At 33.5% G+C, this 17,244-nt stretch overlaps 1 protein-coding gene and 1 pseudogene across 1 annotated transcript in view; one reads left to right on the top strand and one right to left on the bottom strand.

Moving 5' to 3' along the window:
- The window catches only part of Cfap206 (cilia and flagella associated protein 206), a 36,777-nt gene extending 23,019 nt beyond the window's left edge, over positions 1 to 13,758 (top strand). The window contains exons 10-12 of the mRNA XM_026411233.2: positions 304 to 497; positions 9,677 to 9,820; positions 13,528 to 13,758. Coding sequence (XP_026267018.1) covers positions 304 to 497; positions 9,677 to 9,820; positions 13,528 to 13,758 — 569 coding nt within the window. The remainder of the gene's footprint in view (positions 1 to 303; positions 498 to 9,676; positions 9,821 to 13,527) is intronic.
- On the bottom strand, positions 4,460 to 5,128 carry LOC113198022 (S-adenosylmethionine decarboxylase proenzyme pseudogene; annotated as a pseudogene).
- Positions 13,759 to 17,244: the final 3,486 nt, after the last annotated feature.

Raw genomic sequence — 17,244 nt, 5'->3', positions numbered from 1 at the left:
GAAAAATCTGCTAAAGGACTAGCTTTTCATAAGGGATTCCTAAATATCTTTCATCCAGAGAGTGGATGGTACTTCTAACTAAAATAAGTTAAAACCATACTTTAAATAAAAACTAAAAAATAATTTAATATGAGTTTCACATAAAACATCGCTTAATAAAGTATGTAGTTTAAAGTTGTGAACTATAACATTTTAACAAAACTTTGTTAAAATAGGATGTACTAAGAATGGTTCTATAGGTATATGGCCAACATGAATCATTTAATATTTCATACCTAATTCAATTCTTTTCCTCAATTTTAGGAAATCCAACAATTGGAATTTTGAAATATAAAGAGAAGTATTACACATTCAGTACTAGAGAAGCTGCATATTCATTTGCAGAAAATCCTGAATATTATATTGGTTTAATTAAAGAAAAAGCCAAAAAAAATGCAGAGTTAATTCAGCTACTGGAACTTCATCAACAGTTTGAAACACTTGTTCCATATTCTCAGGTAAGCAGGAATAATATTTAAGAATTTATGAAATTTAGAAGTGTATTTTATATAAGTTATACTTTACTTTAGAATAGTTCCCAAGTTCAGGCAGTGACAAGTTCAGATTAGGGTCTTTATAGGTTATCTGAAAGGGATTCACATCTGAGGATGGAAAATAATGGAATATGCAAAGAATAATGAAATAAAATATAGAGTAAAACTGATGAATTAATAGATTTGAAAACTCTGAAAGAAAAAGAGTATTTAATTGAATAGTTGAGACTATAGTTCCACATCTAAAAATGAATAGAGTTCAGCACAGATAACATAGATGACAACGTACTTATATTCAGAGCTGCAAAACAATTTAATGGGTTTAATTCCTAGTAGGCTGAAAGACCACAAAATGGATCAAAGATATTTCTTGGGACTGGGGTTGTGGCTCAGCAGTAGAGTGCTCCCCTACCACGAGCAAGCTGCTGGGTTCAATCCTTAGTACCACATAAAAATAAATAAATAAAATAAAGGTATTGTATCCAACTACAACTAAAAAAATATTTAAAAAATATATATTTCTTGTATGCCTATGCCTGTTCTTTCATTCATTCATCAGATATTTATCGAGCCCCTAATCATGGCACAAAGGAAATTAGCTGTGAACAAAACAGATAAAAATCCCTGCCTTTGTGGAGATCACATTCTAAAACCGTATAATTTTCTTGTTCTTTTCTCTTTTGCTCTCATCATCATTGTATACCTTTTAATTCTTCATTCTGTCTCTCCTTTCTTTCATTTAGCTTTTAAACACACTAAAATAAAAACCATTTTGAAATAACATGATTTCAAATGTTTAGTGTTTGCTATTTTTATCCACATTTAACTATGAAGCAGATGAATTTTGGTACCACTCATCTGGCCAGGAGGGATCCAAGCAACTGTTGGGCTGGTGACAGTGAAGCACAGAGGTAGTCTGAATACATTGGTGGGAAGATCTGAAAGAAAGTGAGGGCTGAGTGTCATTTGGGGTGGGGGTGGGATGGAGATGTGGCGGTCAGGACTCTGGACAGTTCAGTTGTCATTGTTCTGAGAGATTGTGTGTCACTCTGTTTTGTGACATTTCGGTTTATTTTTGAATCAAACAATTCTGCTGAGAGATATAGCTTCCTCCTATTGTGGCAAGATATTGGCCTTGTCTGTTTAGTGTCCTTCTATATGGGGACCAAATGGTAGACTTACAATATTTGGCTCAACAGAGAGGTTACTCTGAAAATGATTGCACCAATTTAACTTGAGCATATGAAACTTGTCACACATAATCCTGCCAGCATTTGCTATTACTTAGTTTATAAGTTTGACAATTTGATTAAAGTGGTCTTGTTTCATTGTGTATTTTTCTGAAAGTAAGATAAAGTTCAGCATCTCTTTTTACATGTATTTAGTCATTCAGGTTTCCCCTTCGGTATATCAAGTATTCTGCATATCAATTCTGGCCATTTTTTTCATATATTTTCTGTTTTTAATTTGTTGATTAGCAATTCTTTATCTATTCTAAATATTAATCATTTATAAGCTATACACATTTTTCTAAGTCTGTAATTTCTCTATTAACTTTGTCAATGAAGTTCTTTATTGAAAACACCTTTTTAATTTTAATATAGTCATATCTATTAATTTTTCTCTTTAAAGTCTGTATTGTTTTTGAAGTCTTGTTTTAGAAATCCTTGTCTTTCCTAAGGTGATTGTTTTATATTTTCTTCTGTTTTATTTTTCATGTTTAGGACTTTAATGTATTTGGATATTTTAAAGGGTTTTGTTTGGTTTGGTTTTTGTACTGGAGATTTAACCCAGGGGTGCTTTACCACCGAGCTGCATCCCCAACCGTTTTCTTTATTTTGACACAGAGCCTTGCCAAGTTGCTGGGGCTGGCTTTGAACTTGTGATCCTCCTGCCTCGGCCTCCTAAGACACTGGAATTACAGATGTTTGTCACTGCTCTGTGCATAATTGCACAATTTTAAAACAATTTCTGTACTGATATCTTAAAGCTTTATAATGTGTCTTGATATCTGAATAGAGTAAGTTCTCTCACCCTGTATTCTCTAAAAAGTCTTGGCTTTACTTAACTCTTACATTTCATATATATTTGAGAAGTACATTGTCAAGTTTCATAAAGAAACCTTGAAGGAATTGTGGTTGAAATTGCCTTGTATATGTAGATAAGTAAAAAAAGTTCTGACATTTTTACAACTTTGTCTCCCTATCCTAAAATTTCAATGTAGTTTTATAATTTTTCCTAGAAACGGCTATACATATTTTGTTAGATTTATTTGTAGAGACTTTGTTATTGGTTGCTATTTTAAATGCTGTTGATTTTTAGAATTCAATTTTAATTGATTATTGCTTATATTATGAAAATGAGGTTAATTCTGCGTATTGACTTCATATTTAGCAATCTTATTAAACTCCTTTATTAGTTTCAAGAGTCTTATTGAGAGTCTATTGATATTTTGAGTCTGTTAGTTTTTTCAATATGAGCAGTCATAATATCAGCAAACAGTAATAGTTGTTTTACCCAGATTTTGTATATTTTTAAAAATAGTGTATTACTTTATTCAGGGGGAAAATAAAATGAGGGGACATCATGGTGAGAAAAAGAAGTCAATTAGAAAACTTCAAATTGGGGGGATAAATAGTTTTAAAATAGTAACACAAAATGAATAACTATAATAATTTTCTAAAAGAAGATGCTACTCTTTGAAGAAAAACTTTAGTTGCTATTGCAAAAAGTGTCTATATGAAGAAGAAATTGATTTCAGTAACATCAGTGAGAATACATTCTAGAAAATGGATTTAACTGGATATTAAATTCTGGTAGCAATTTACTGTCCCAGATGGTTATTCTGAGACCAGTATTTAATGAAGAAGAAAACCCTGTGGGGAATTCTGGATGATACCTGGAAAAATATTACACTGTGTATAAACCAAACTGAATTGTTTTCTCAAGCATTGTAAAGTTTCATATAGCAGGGTTTTTTTCTATAAACATTTCAATTTCATAGCAAGAATGGCATAGAATACTTAAACACAGGAAAAAGCTTTCATGCAAGATATCTAGCTCCTTGATATAATAATACATACAATTCAAAATGATTGCACTATCATTCCATCTAGGGCTTGTGTAACTAAAACATGATGGTTATGGAAATCACAGCCCCAGGGTATCAATCTCTAGAAAGCAGCTACCACTGCCTATGTTTTTTCTCTTTTTGCATTTTTTGCTAATCAACTTCACTGTTGTTGTTTCTTCAGTTTTCAGTCCTTCAACCTTTAGTCTTTTGGAGTGAAGAAAGTACTGTGTGACATTTAGAACTCTGATTACAAATGGTATTCGCAAATTTTCCTATTTGAAGACTTCCATGACTTTCCTAATCAAGTCATCATAGGATGTCTGACTTAAGTTTGTTTCAAAGCTAAAAAAGAAATTCTGGTTCTGTAGTGAAGTCAGTAGTCAAGTTCCATTCAATTTTATTCTATTCACTGAATTCCCTCAGTGATTTAACAATGAGCATTAATCACAGAATCAGTATTTTGGTCAGCTTTCTTGCTGCTGTGACCAAAAACCTGACAAGAACAATTTTAGAGGAGGAAAAGTTTATTTGGCTCTCTTGGTTTCAGAGGTCTAAGTCTGTAGAGGGCAAACTCCATCACTCTGGGCTAGAAGTGGGGCAGAACATCAGGGCAGAAGGATGTGACACAGGAAAGCAGCTCAGGACATTGCACCAGGAAGCAGAAAAAAGAGCTCTCCCTTACAACAACAAAATATAAACCTCAAAGGCATATCCTTAGTAATCCACCTCCTCTAGCCATACCCAATTAATCTATAGTTACCACCCAGTTAATCCCTATCAGGGGATTAATATACTGATTAGATTAAGATTCTTAAAATCCAGTCATCTCATCTCTAAACTTTCTTGCATTGTCTTACATATGAGCTTTTGGGGAATACATCATATCGAAACCATAAAAACCAGGTATTATGCCACTAATTATATTCTCCTAAGTGACATCCTCTGCTAAAACACCATCTTTCATGTAGAACTGATCCATAACTGCTCTGTCAGGCATCAGAGTTTTCAGGTTTAATCTGTCTGATTATCCACCTATCTGGGAAATCCAGAGTATACAAATGCCAACAGTCAGAATTCATGAACCCTGCTACACTTGTTCTACTTAGGAAGATTGCATTAAGAAACTCTCTTTGTTCCTGGAAAGCCTGGTGTGGGTAGCTGTGGTGACAAGGCATCATGAAATTCTTGGAAGTGTAAGAGAAGAGTTAAATGAGTCAAACCCACTATAATTCCTAGAAAGCTTCAACATGGGAACCAATATTTTCAGCAAATGATAGTATCACATCTTCAAAATTAAACATCACTTGGATGCAAGCATTTGACTCTGAGTACATAAGCTTCCTACTTGTCAGTTTTTGTCACACTTACAATCGAACATCACACATCCTTCAAAAATATGTCACACTCAGATCCTGGGATGGCAAAGACCTCCAGATCCTTAGTTTGTATTGGATTGCTGCCAGGAGAGCTCAGACCTCCAGCAGCTTCTCTGTCCCTTTGAAAAATGTGCAGCTTCAATCATTGTGAGACTAGAGAACAATCAACAGCTAAATGAAATCTCTTCTACCACTGCTACAGATTGTTTTAGGTATGTTACTGAAGTTCCAGTGTCCTTTAATTTTTACTGTTAATTTATGTTGTTTTTTAAAATAAAAGATTAATAAAAATTTCTCAGCTCTTTTTGGACTTGGAGAATAGAGGCAGATATAGTTAATCTCTGTAGTCTTTATTATTTCCCAGTTAGAAGTACTAGCTAATGTAAATCAAGGGCCATACTGTGAGCCCTATATGGTGTATATTTATATATATATATCCCCATATATATAAATATAAATATACCAGTGAGAATACATTCTAGAAAATGGATTTAATTGGACATAAAATTCTGGCAGCAATTTAATGTCCCAGCTATTCTCCAGTGATCTTCAGTACCTATGGAAGTTAGTTTTCTCTTTGTATTATCCATAGAGAGCTTATTGTCTCATTATTTACAATTTCCTTATATTGTACAACACTTCTAATTATGTTTTAGTGTGTTTTTATCAACCCTACCGCATCATATATAACATATGTATTCTGCTGGACACACACACATACAGTGTAGTATATATTTTATGCTTTTTTCTTACCTTACTGCACTGAAAAGCAACCTTAGTACAATATTAAATAGAAATGGTTAAAGTGGGTACCACTGTCTTCTTTCTTATCTCAGAAAGATATTTTTGATATTTCATGATTGTATTTCATTTTTCATGGATTTTGTTTTATCAGGTTAAGGTTTCCCTTTTAATCTTAGTTGCTGAAACTTTTTTATATGAATGGTTATTGAATTATATCAACAGTTTCTATGTTTTTTTGAGATTATGGTGTGACTTTTACCCTTTAATGTGGGTAAAAGTGATGAATTCCTGTATATTATTTTAAAAACTTTTTTTTAAGTTGTAGATGGACACAATATCTTTATTTTGTTTATTTTTATGTGGTGCCAGGATTGAAACCAGTTCCACGTGTGCTAGGCAAGCACTCTACCACTGAGTCATAACCCTGGCCCTGTATATTAATTTATTTCTAAGATGAAGCCAAAATTTTTTTCCTTGGATCAATATAACCTGGTCCTGGTTCATTTTATTTTAAAAAATGTATTCATTGGTCATATTTTTTATTTTTCTTTGGAAATTTTAAATTTTACATCTGTATTTCTGTGTGAGACTGACCTATGCATTTCTTTCTCCTTACTCGCTTTTCTTGTTTTGATATCAAGGTTGATATACATGTCTTAGTATTGAGTGTAAATAATTATATTTTCTTTTCTATGTTTATTTAGTATTGGAATTATCTGGTAAAGTATGCTTATAAAGCTTTCTGGGTCCCTTCCTACCCCACCACCCTTCTCTGGTGCTAGGATTGAACTCAGGGTCTGTGCATGCAAGGCAAGCACTTTTCCAGCTGAACTATATCCCTGTCTCCACTGGACTTCTTTGATTATAAAAATTATAACTACTCATTTGACTACCAATTTTAAATACTTTTGTGATTATAGGATTTTTCAAGTATAGTTCTATTTCTTTTTGTATTAGAGAGTTTAATTTTTCTAGGAAATTATTCACATTTAAGTTCTTTACTTATGAAGATTTCACAATATTCTTTTTTATTCTTCACATTATCTTATGTCTGTTTTAGGTCTAAATATAGTTCATTTTTAGTCTTCTCTCTTTTTCTTTCAATTAATCTTGCTAGAGGATTTTTACAGTTTTTTAGTATGTCATTTTATTTCAATGATTGTTCATTTTGATTTTAGTTTTGGTTAATCTTGCCAAAGAACTATTTTCTCAGTTTTTTTAAAGAATTAGCTATTGGCGTTGTTGATCCCATTTTATCTTTGCTTTCATTTCCTATTTTCTGCTCTGATATTTTTTATTTCCCTTTATCTAATTGCTTTATTTCATTCTGTTTATTTTCTAATTCCTCAAATAGATACTAAGCTCATTAATTTTTAGCCTTTTTATGCAATAAAATAAATTTTCTTTTCACTCTACTACTTATACTTCTAAACAGTTATTTTTTAAAGGAATTTTGTCCTTTAATTTTTAAAATTTTTTTTTAGTTGTTGATGGACCCTTTTTTTAAGAAAAAATTATTATTTATATGTGGTGCTGAGAATTGAACCCAGTGTCTCACACATGCTAGGCAAGCGCTTTACCACTGAGCCACAACCCCAGCCCTAAACAGTTATTTTCACCATTGTTTAGTTCTAAGTATTTCCTTTTTAAAGGATTTCTTCTTTAGTTTATAGGTTATTTACACTTATTAACTTATTATTTTATAAATGCCACATATATATTTCTTTTGAATAAAAATACATGAAAATATGTTATATGTATGTTATTTACATTTTATATATTATTTTGGAGGTATAATATGACTTCTTATCACAAAAAGCCTCAAAGTTATTTCTGGCCCCTAACATAACTAGTATGTTTCTTTTTTTCCAATTAAGACCAAATCAGTTTTCTTAAGTTAGTGGTTCTTAAATTTGTACAAGTTATAGTCCCTGAAGATCATAATTCTTTTTGATGAGCATTATAAGTGTCACTATCTTATGTTTAATACGTGTCATTTTGTGCCTCATTAGATACTATGTTATATAAAATTCTAATTTAGAAAAAATATTCAAAAAAAGGACCAATACTTTAAAATTTATGGAAGAAATATATATAAACAAATTTTTAATGAGTAATTTTTCTGCAGATTGGAACAATTTCATTTATCATTCTACTCTGAATTTAAAATTATTTAGGACTTTAATTTATAAGATGGAATCCAAACTCCTTGGCTTGGCATTCAAGGCCTACATGTCCTTTTTTATTTTTCTTTAATTCTCACCATGACCTCTCAGTGTCAGAAAAACAATGAGTTGTATACTGGTCTCAGACTTGTTCAAACTAACCTGGTCTTCTATTTGTTAAAAAAAAATTTTTTAAAGAATGTATAAAATTATGATTCTCATGGAGATATAAAAATGAACATGTTTTAAACAGTATAACCTATTTGTTGGTCAGTGAGAGAATCAGTCAGACTTTTTTTTTTAAGTACCAGGAATGGAACCCCCAGGGGCACTTAAACACTGAGCCACATCTCCAGTCCTTTTTTTTTTTTTTTTATATTCTATTTTGAGACAGGGTCTTGCCAAGTTGCTAAGGGCCTTGTTAAATTGTTGAGGCTGGCTTTGAACTTGCAATCTTCCTGCCTCAGTCCCCAAGCCATTAGGATTACAGGTGTGTGTCCCTAACCCCCTGCTCAGACAGATGTTTTGATTGGTTTAAAAGAGAATCCTAAAAACGCACACATTTTTAGACCAGAAATATTCAAATTAATGTGAAAATAAAGGCAACATTGATTTTTTTTTTCCTACATGGATAAAAGGAAGTCATTTGAAGTACAGACAGGGCCAGGGATGTAGCTTAGTGGTAAAGCACTTGTGTAGTATGAATGAGGCCCTGGGTTCAATCCTCAGTACCACACATACAAAAAAAGTTAGGACAAATTTTACATGTCTATAGTCAAAAATTATTTGGCCTTGTTATCACTTATTTACAATGTACAGAGTTGTAAAATAGCTCAAAGACAAAGCCTAGAATCAGATAACCATATGTTGTCTGTAGATCCTGCAGTTTCCATAAGGTAAATTTTCCCTACACACCTGGTTTTGTATTTCCCTTTCTTTAAGCCTATTTAATATCCAGCTGTTCTCTAGTGACCTTCAATATTTATGGAAGCTCATTTTCTCTTTGTATAGTTCATAGAGAGTTTATTGTCTTATTTATTTACCATTTCCTTGTATTATATAGTACTTTTAATCATTATGTTTTAGTATATTTTTATCAACACACCATTCATAAGATAATTTTAAAGGCCAACAGTGCATCAAATGGTAGGTACTTTGTGATTATTTGGTGCTTAAACTTAATGTATTCTCTCTCATCTTTATTATGATTCAAGTTCCTTAACTCTCTGCCACTCCCTCCAACACTGTCACATGCAGCATAACCATATCTTCCTTAGTCTGGAATTACTGAATACTGAATATTGGGCACCCCAGCCCCAAAACAGTACATTCCACTAAAAATAAAACCCAACCCTGTCTCTGAAAAGCCTTCAGTAATCTTCTATGTATAAAGTTCAAGATTTAAACAAAGGTGATTTATACCTAGCATTTAATAGCTATTTTTAATTTCTATCCATTTCTAACACATTTCCACTTAATCCACTGATTATGGAACATGGGGAGGAGCAATTGAATTTCTCAAGGAAAGGAAGGATGTTTTCCTCCTCCAAAATACAACTCCTACATTAAGTTTACAAATCATGCACAAAGCTATAATGTTCAGAAGAATAATTATGTTTATCTCATCAATTTTGAGTTTTATTTTCTCTGCTGGTATTAACAAGTAGATTTCATGTTCAAAAATTCTTGATTTTTAATTTATTTTCAGTTTTAGCTACATTTGTCTAGTTATCTATAAATAATGTTTATTTTTTATAAGTACTAATTACAAAACTCTTTTTTTAGGTGAGAGATGTTGACAAACATTATATAAAACCAATTACGAAGTGTGAAAGTAGTACACAGACAGATACACATATACTGCCACCAACAATTGTGAGAGCATATGAATGGAATGAATGGGAATTAAGAAGAAAAGCTATAAAATTGGTTTGTGACAATATTTTTAAAAAATATTCACAACTTGAGTAATTTTAATGTGTTCATAGATTTGATAAGTTATTTATATAAAATGAGTCCTATACAGTTCTTTGCTAACATAAAAAATTATGTTAGCCAGCTTTACTTGGTAAGATTGTCTTCTAACTTTAAGCATATATAAAGATACAGAAGCATGAAACTACTCTCAAATGACATCTACCAGTAACTACAAAGTGTCTTGATAGTTTTAAAACTTGGAGCTAGTTTGTAAAGCTCTCTTAACTTATTCTAATCATTTAAAGCATAGCCTTCAGTTTGGGAACTTTTTAGGTTAAATCATCTATTTTCTCCTCTTACTGTCAACCTTTTTTGTCGAGACGCTGGACTATCATCCTTTTGATTCTCAGTCACCCTAATCACAACAAGTGCCTTATTCTTAAAGCCTGTCTTTGAAACTCTCATCCCTATCCAACTCAGTGAAATCCCCCCAATTTGTATCTATTTATAGTTTCTTATAATTTTAAACATCAAATAGTTGCAGTATGAATGAAATAATTTGTAAAAATATTTGTAGCATTTTGTTAGTATGTTTTACCCATTTCTTTAACTGAAATCAGGTGTGGAAATAAATGAAGCTGTCTCAAATGTGAATCCATGGAGGCTGTTTACTCAGAGATAGCTGGGGCAAGGGAGTCAGCATCATTACTTGAGTTTGGCAAACTCAAAAAGCAGTCAGGGAATGGAAAAACTATAGTGAGAAAAGGGGAAAAGTTTTAGTTTTCTTGGATGAGGTTGATGATATGGGGAAACTGGAGGCAATCTAACAAGAAGCAGGGCATCTTATGAGATCTGGTTTGGTGAATATATTTGACTTTCTTTGGTTAATTAAGAGTTGGGGCCAAAAAAAGCGGGGGGGGGGGGAAGCTGGCCAAGTCCTGCCCATTCTGGGCCAGTTGCTATGGCTACAGAGGTTATCTTTTGGGTTCCCAGACTGGTTGATGTAGAGGTGTTGAGTCAGAGAGTTCAATTGTCATATATGATCTAGCCTTTGTTCCTCTTACATATTCAACCTCTAACAGCCTTCCCACTAATTAACATCATTTCTGTTGCCACCGTCTCTGGTGGTAGCTTTTAAGTTACCCAATTTCCTGGGATGAGGAAGGATCAGCTTCCTCATATATATATTTCAAACCAGTGTTCCGTTAGCATTCCTGTCAGTTACTCTTCTGTAGAAATGCCCACTTTCCCATATTCTTTTCTGTTATTTACTAAACTCACTTGAGTTCATCAAACACTTACTGGGTAACACTACCTTGTTCTTCAGGGGCTAATTGTCTAGCAAGTGATACTGTTACACTAAAAACCTTGGAAAGTGGTAAGAGAAGTGAAATAAAAATTCTGCTAAATTAGGTAACACCTTAAGTTGGTCTTGATATACAAAGAGTCAAATGTAGGGAGCAATGGTAGAACATGATTTTGAGAGGAAGAGGGGGCAGGATAAGTATGGAAATGTTAAGGCAATATATTCAGAGGGCTAAACTTCACATTCCTATCCCTAAATCACCACTTGATTCTTATTTCCACCTCAGACCTAATTATCCCCTAGAATTGCATCATGTTGAATGTCATGCTTCCTGAGTATTACCAATCCATCCTGTTGATTAGACAAAGCTAAGTTTACTGTTTTATAGCTGCCAGGGAGATACCACCTCAGCAGAACATTGGCAGTGTCTCAGAGGAGGAGTAGCAAATTCAGAATTTATTGAGAATCTTAAGTTTGTTAAGGCAGGTCTTTTGATGCCTTAGGTGGGTTAGAGGGTTGAATGGGGGTCTGAATAGTTTTGGGTAGGGATCAAGAAAAAGCAGTCCAGGGCTGGGGATGTGGCTCAAGCGGTAGCGTGCTCGCCTGGCATGCGTGCGGCCCGGGTTCGATCCTCAGCACCACATATAAAACAAAGATGTTGTGTCCACCGAAAACTGAAAAATAAATATTAAAAATTCTCTCTCTCTCTCTTTAAAAAAAATTTAAAAAAAGATAATGTCTAAATGGGTTCTTGCCTTTAGCTGTTTTCTGGATTCATTACCTTTAAAAAAAAAAGAAAAAGAAAAAGAAGAAGCAGTCCAGCATTGGTGGGAATTACGAAATGAAGATTTTTGAGACAAAAGATAAAAAGAATCTTTGAGCTTAAACTGTGTATTGATGCTTACTACTGAAGAGTTGACTGTCTTTTAGGATGTTCTTTAATAAACAGTCAAGTGATTTACTTGGGCAAGAGGCTCTTGGAATTGTTAAATTATTCTAGTGAAGACAATGAAATGATAAAATCACATTAATGTAAACTGTGTGTGTAGAGGAAGTAGTTTGGATTCTCAGTCTCCCAAACTCTGATGTGTTTCCTTTAATCCCAGGTGTTTCCTTTAGTCACCTTCTTCATTTACATGCTCTAATGCCTTCTGAGGTTTTCCTTGGTTTTTTGCATAATCTGATCAATCATTAGCCTCCTTATTTTTTCTTTTCAGCACTAGGGATTGAACCCAGGGCTTCACACAAGGTGGGCAAGTGCTCTACCTCTGAGCTACACCCCTACCCTTATCTTCCTTTTAATTATCTTCTCTTGGGGCTGGGGATGTGGCTCAAGCGGTAGCACCCTCGCCTGGTATGCGTGCGACCAGGGTTCGATCCTCAGCACCACATACCAACAAAGATGTTGTGTCCGCCGAGAACTAAAAAATAAATATTAAAAATTCTCTCTCTCCTCTCTCACTCTCTCTTTAAAAAAAAAAAAATAATAATTATCTTCTCTTTGCTTCCCAACTTGTGTAATATGTTTAACCTCATGTTTAATAATCAAGGGAGTAAGCAAAATGAAGAATATTGTAAAATATAATCTGAAAACAACAGTTTTTTAATACTAAAACAGGGTGAAGACTATTTTATAGACAATATAAATCTGAAACTTTTATCTTTAAAAAAATAAAACATGTATGGTGGAAAAAATCCAGGTCATATGAATCTCAAAATATAATAATAAAGGAATTAGAAATATTTTAAAAATTAATTGAGCTCATTGTAACTCTGGATCTGTATGTTCTTTTTGGGTCCATTTTCCACATTTTATATATTTTTCTACTTCTTAGTAAAGGACATTTAATTTTCTATTATGTTTTAAATTTTCTAACATTCTGATATTTTATAGAAAAATGCTGTGTTGGATTTCCAGCTCTGGGGCCCCTTCTCTCCAGAGAAGTCTAACTTTATATCTTTGTTGCTTGCACAATAAACCTACTTCTTGCTTGCTAAAAAAAAAAACCCAAAAGCACACACACACACACACACACAAAAAAAAACAGAAAAAAACAATGACAAAAATGAAAAAGAGAAAAATGCTATGTTAATCAGTAGAATAGAGGAAGAGGGAATGGGGGAGAGATGAGGAGGTACTGGGGAATGAAACTGAGTTATATTGTTATATGAATGTACAAATATGTAACAGTGAGTTCTACTATTATATGTAATTATAATGTACCAATAAAAAATTTAAAAAATTAAACTCATATTCTGATTTCTCTTAAATAACTCTTAAATAAAAATGCTGTTACAGGATTAAATTTTTGTCAGTTGAAAAAAAGATAGGCAGATAATTAATTGTACGTGATGATATTTCATATTCTGTTCTTCAGAGAAATGTTAATTCCTGTTTTCTTTTTCTGCTTAGGCCAATTTGCGTCAGAAAATTACTCACTCAGTACAAACTGATCTTAGTCACATGAGAAGAGAAAATTGCTCACAGGTGTACCCTCTCAAAGATGCTAGCACCCAGTCGAATAGGGAGGGCAGCACTCGAGTACCCAAGCCCCAGATTTACATAGCTGGTCTTCGAGGGGGACGAAGCAAAACTACCCATGCAGTCAAGGTGAACCTAACAAGAGCTGTTGATGAAACCTAGAGGAAGATCACATTTTTGAAAATGTTACCCAATTATGAACAATGACAAATACCTAAAAGTATTTTTACCTCCATGAAAATTAATTTTGTAGAAGATGGCACATGCTATTGCTACAACAAACTAGAAGTTATTTTCTGTAACACCTTTTCATTGTATTAAAGTTGGGAAGTCAAATTCTGTCCTTTTGTCTTTGTTTTATCTTTTAGAAAAAGTTTGGCAGCGCAAAGATTGAAATTATGCCATTTAGATAATAATAATATAAGATAATGTCACTAGAAGTGGAGACTATTTATTTCTAAAGTTGCATTTAATGTAAAACATTAAAATTTTAAAACCCAATCAATATTTTCAGTTTTACTAGCTATGTAATGATAGCATAGATTAAATTGCTGTATAATAAAATCTTACTGTTTGGAACAATTAGAGCAAAGGTCTGCAAGATGACTCTTTGGTTTTTGGTACTGGGGATTGAATCCAGAGACAGTTTACCACTGAGCTAAATCTCCTGTCCTTTTTATTTATTTTTTATTTGAGATGGGGTCTTGCTAAGTTGATGAGGGTCTCCCAAGTTGCCAAGGCTGACCTGCAACTTGCTTTTGCCTCAGCTTCCTGAAATTATAGGCCTGTGCCACCACCTGGGTAACATAATCACTCTTAAAACCTGGAAATTTTACCTGAAATCTGGATTTCTGGATCTTTGAAAAAAAAAATAGAATGTCTGAGAACACTTAACTAGCATTTCTCTAAATAGTAGCTTTGACTTTTCACTTGTAATTCTCCACTGTCTAATTCAATTCCCGGAGCCTTACAGGCCTATTTCATTCCTCTGTTTGTTTGCCCATTCCTATAGGCAGGTATGTTGAGGGCCCCAGTGAATTACTGATGATCAAATTTATATATATAAATATATATTAACATAATTATATGTATATAACAAGTTATGTATATGCACATATAAAAAATATTTATTTATTTTGTGGTACTGGGGATTTAACCTAGAGGGGCTTTACCACTTAGCTATACCCCCAACCTTTTTTTTTTTTCCATTTTGAGAAAGGGTCTTGCTAAGTTGCAGAGGCTAGCCTTAAATTTATGATCCTCCTGCCTCAGCCTCCCGTGTGACTGGAATTGCAGGTGTATGCCACACTTTTGGCTCTGATTGCTAAATTTAAGATCTGTAATTTTACTACTGCCTTACATAATTCTAATTCCAACTCATGGATAAGAAAGGTTCTAGATGGAGGGCCTGTTAAGGTTGCTTTAATAGGTTAATAGTTAGCATATTTTTTTGCATAAGTAATTTTACTAAGGCATTTGTATAATTGTTTTCTATTTAGGCTAAAGTTATTTATAACATGGATATTCTTTGAAATCCACTTTCAACAGAGATTTTTTTTTTTAAAGAGAGAGTGAGAGAGGAGAGAGAGAGAGAGGAGAGAGAATTTTTAATATTTATTTTTTAGTTCTCGGCGGACACAACATCTTTGTTGGTATGTGGTGCTGAGGATCCAACCCGGGCCGCACGCATGCCAGGCGAGCGCGCTACCGCTTGAGCCACATCCCCAGCCCTCAACAGAGATTATAACAAAGAACTTTAAACATACCTACTTGTAAACTGTCATGATTTTCATAACATTAAAAATAATGTTAAAGCAGGTTGGCTTGCTAACTGTTAAGGCAAATCCTTGAGGGGAGGGAAAGATAGGGTGATTGTAGCTATTATTAATCTTAAAAATTAAAAATTTGATTCTTATCTGTTCAGTTTGCCCTCATTTGGTTCTTCAAGATTCTAAAACACAGGCAGGCACAGTGGCACATGTCTGTAATCCCAGCAACTTGGTAGGCTGAAGCAGGAGGATTACAAGTTTGAAGCCAATTTTAGCATCTTAGACCCTATCTCAAAATAGAATTTAAAAGAACTAGCCGGTGTGGTGGCACATGCTTGTAATCCCAGTGGTTCAGGAGGCTGAGATAGGAGGATCGTGAGTTCAAAGCCAGCCTCAGTAATTTAGTGAGGCCCTAAGCAATTCAGCAAGACTCTGTCTCTTAAATAAAATACAAAATAGGGCTGGGGATGTGGCTCAGTGGTTGACTGCCCCTGGGTTGAATCCCTGGTACCAGGAGAAAAAAATAAATAAATAAACATAGAAAAAGAATGGTTGGGGTTATTTTAGGACTGGAATTAGAATGGTCAAATTAACAAAATTAACAAATCCTATTTGAAAAGCCAGCCTTAGTATCAGAAAGTCACTTCGTATATGCAAGAACCAGAATAAAGGGAGCTAGATCAGATTGTAAATGCATCATCTCCCAGGACCTCCACTGTCTATTCACTCTAAAGATTTCCAGCCCTATGTTGCAGATTGTTACCGTCATAACAGCATGTCACAGACTGAAATGATTCTTTTTGCCAAATTTCTTTCTTCCTCTTTATTTACTTCTATGATCAAAGGCATCACTCTCTACTCACTAGCATACATTAAAAACTTGATTCTCTTTCTCTCACATTCCCTATGTTTAACTAGTCATTAAGCCATGTTAATTTGGCTTGAGATGTCTTTAAATTTCATGTATTATAACCACTGCTATAGTTCAGGACATTTTCCTATTTTCTAGGTCACTGCTGCCTCTATTGCTTATATGATTCATTAGGGTAATACATATATTTAACACATAAATCTGATGATGACACCTGGCCTCTTCCCCTCAACCTTCACCTCATTTGCTTAAAAACCTATTAAGACTCGTGTCCATTACCTAGGAGATAAAGTATAAACTGCTTCCCATATTTTATAAAACTTTTCAAAATATGCTTTCCATTATCTTCTAGTTTCATCTTCTGCTCCTCTCATACTTTCTGCACATGCCAAGTTGATCCAAAACTCTTCAAATAGGTCATAGTCTTTAATGCCACCACTCTTACACTTCCTCTTCACTCTGTCACCTGGAATGTACTCCATAGTCACCATGAAATTTTGTTTGCCATCAATAGCCTGATAAGATTTTTCCTTTCATAGTTAGGTTTTTCCCCATATACTGTGAAAAAATTAATTGCTTCCTTCTTTGGATTTTCATTGGATTTTATTCCTATTATTACTGTAGCCCTTAAAATAAATTAGTGTATAATTTGGTGTTCATCTATATTGTTTCTGTTAGATTGTGAATTTCTTGAGATTTGAACTATTTTAGTCATCTTTATGTCTTTGGCATTTGTATAGTATCTTGTTGAATGAATGATTTTTAAAAAAGAATGAATAAAGGGACAAACTAGAACAGGGTTTTGATTATTTTAATATTCAAAAGCAGGAGTTGATAAGGAGTACAGTATTAAGTAAATATTACAAAAGGGAGTAAAAGAGAGGAAGAGGAGATTATTTTGGGGGGAAACTTTGGGAAATCAAAAGGGATAGAATTGGTATACTTTTTGCAGGATTTTGAGAAAGTTATGTTTGCCTTCTTGTAGTAGGACATTAGGAAACCACTGTA

Source organism: Urocitellus parryii, chromosome 8 (genome assembly GCF_045843805.1).
Source record: "Urocitellus parryii isolate mUroPar1 chromosome 8, mUroPar1.hap1, whole genome shotgun sequence".
NCBI lineage: Eukaryota > Metazoa > Chordata > Mammalia > Rodentia > Sciuridae > Urocitellus > Urocitellus parryii.
This window is presented reverse-complemented; position numbering and strand designations above follow the sequence as displayed.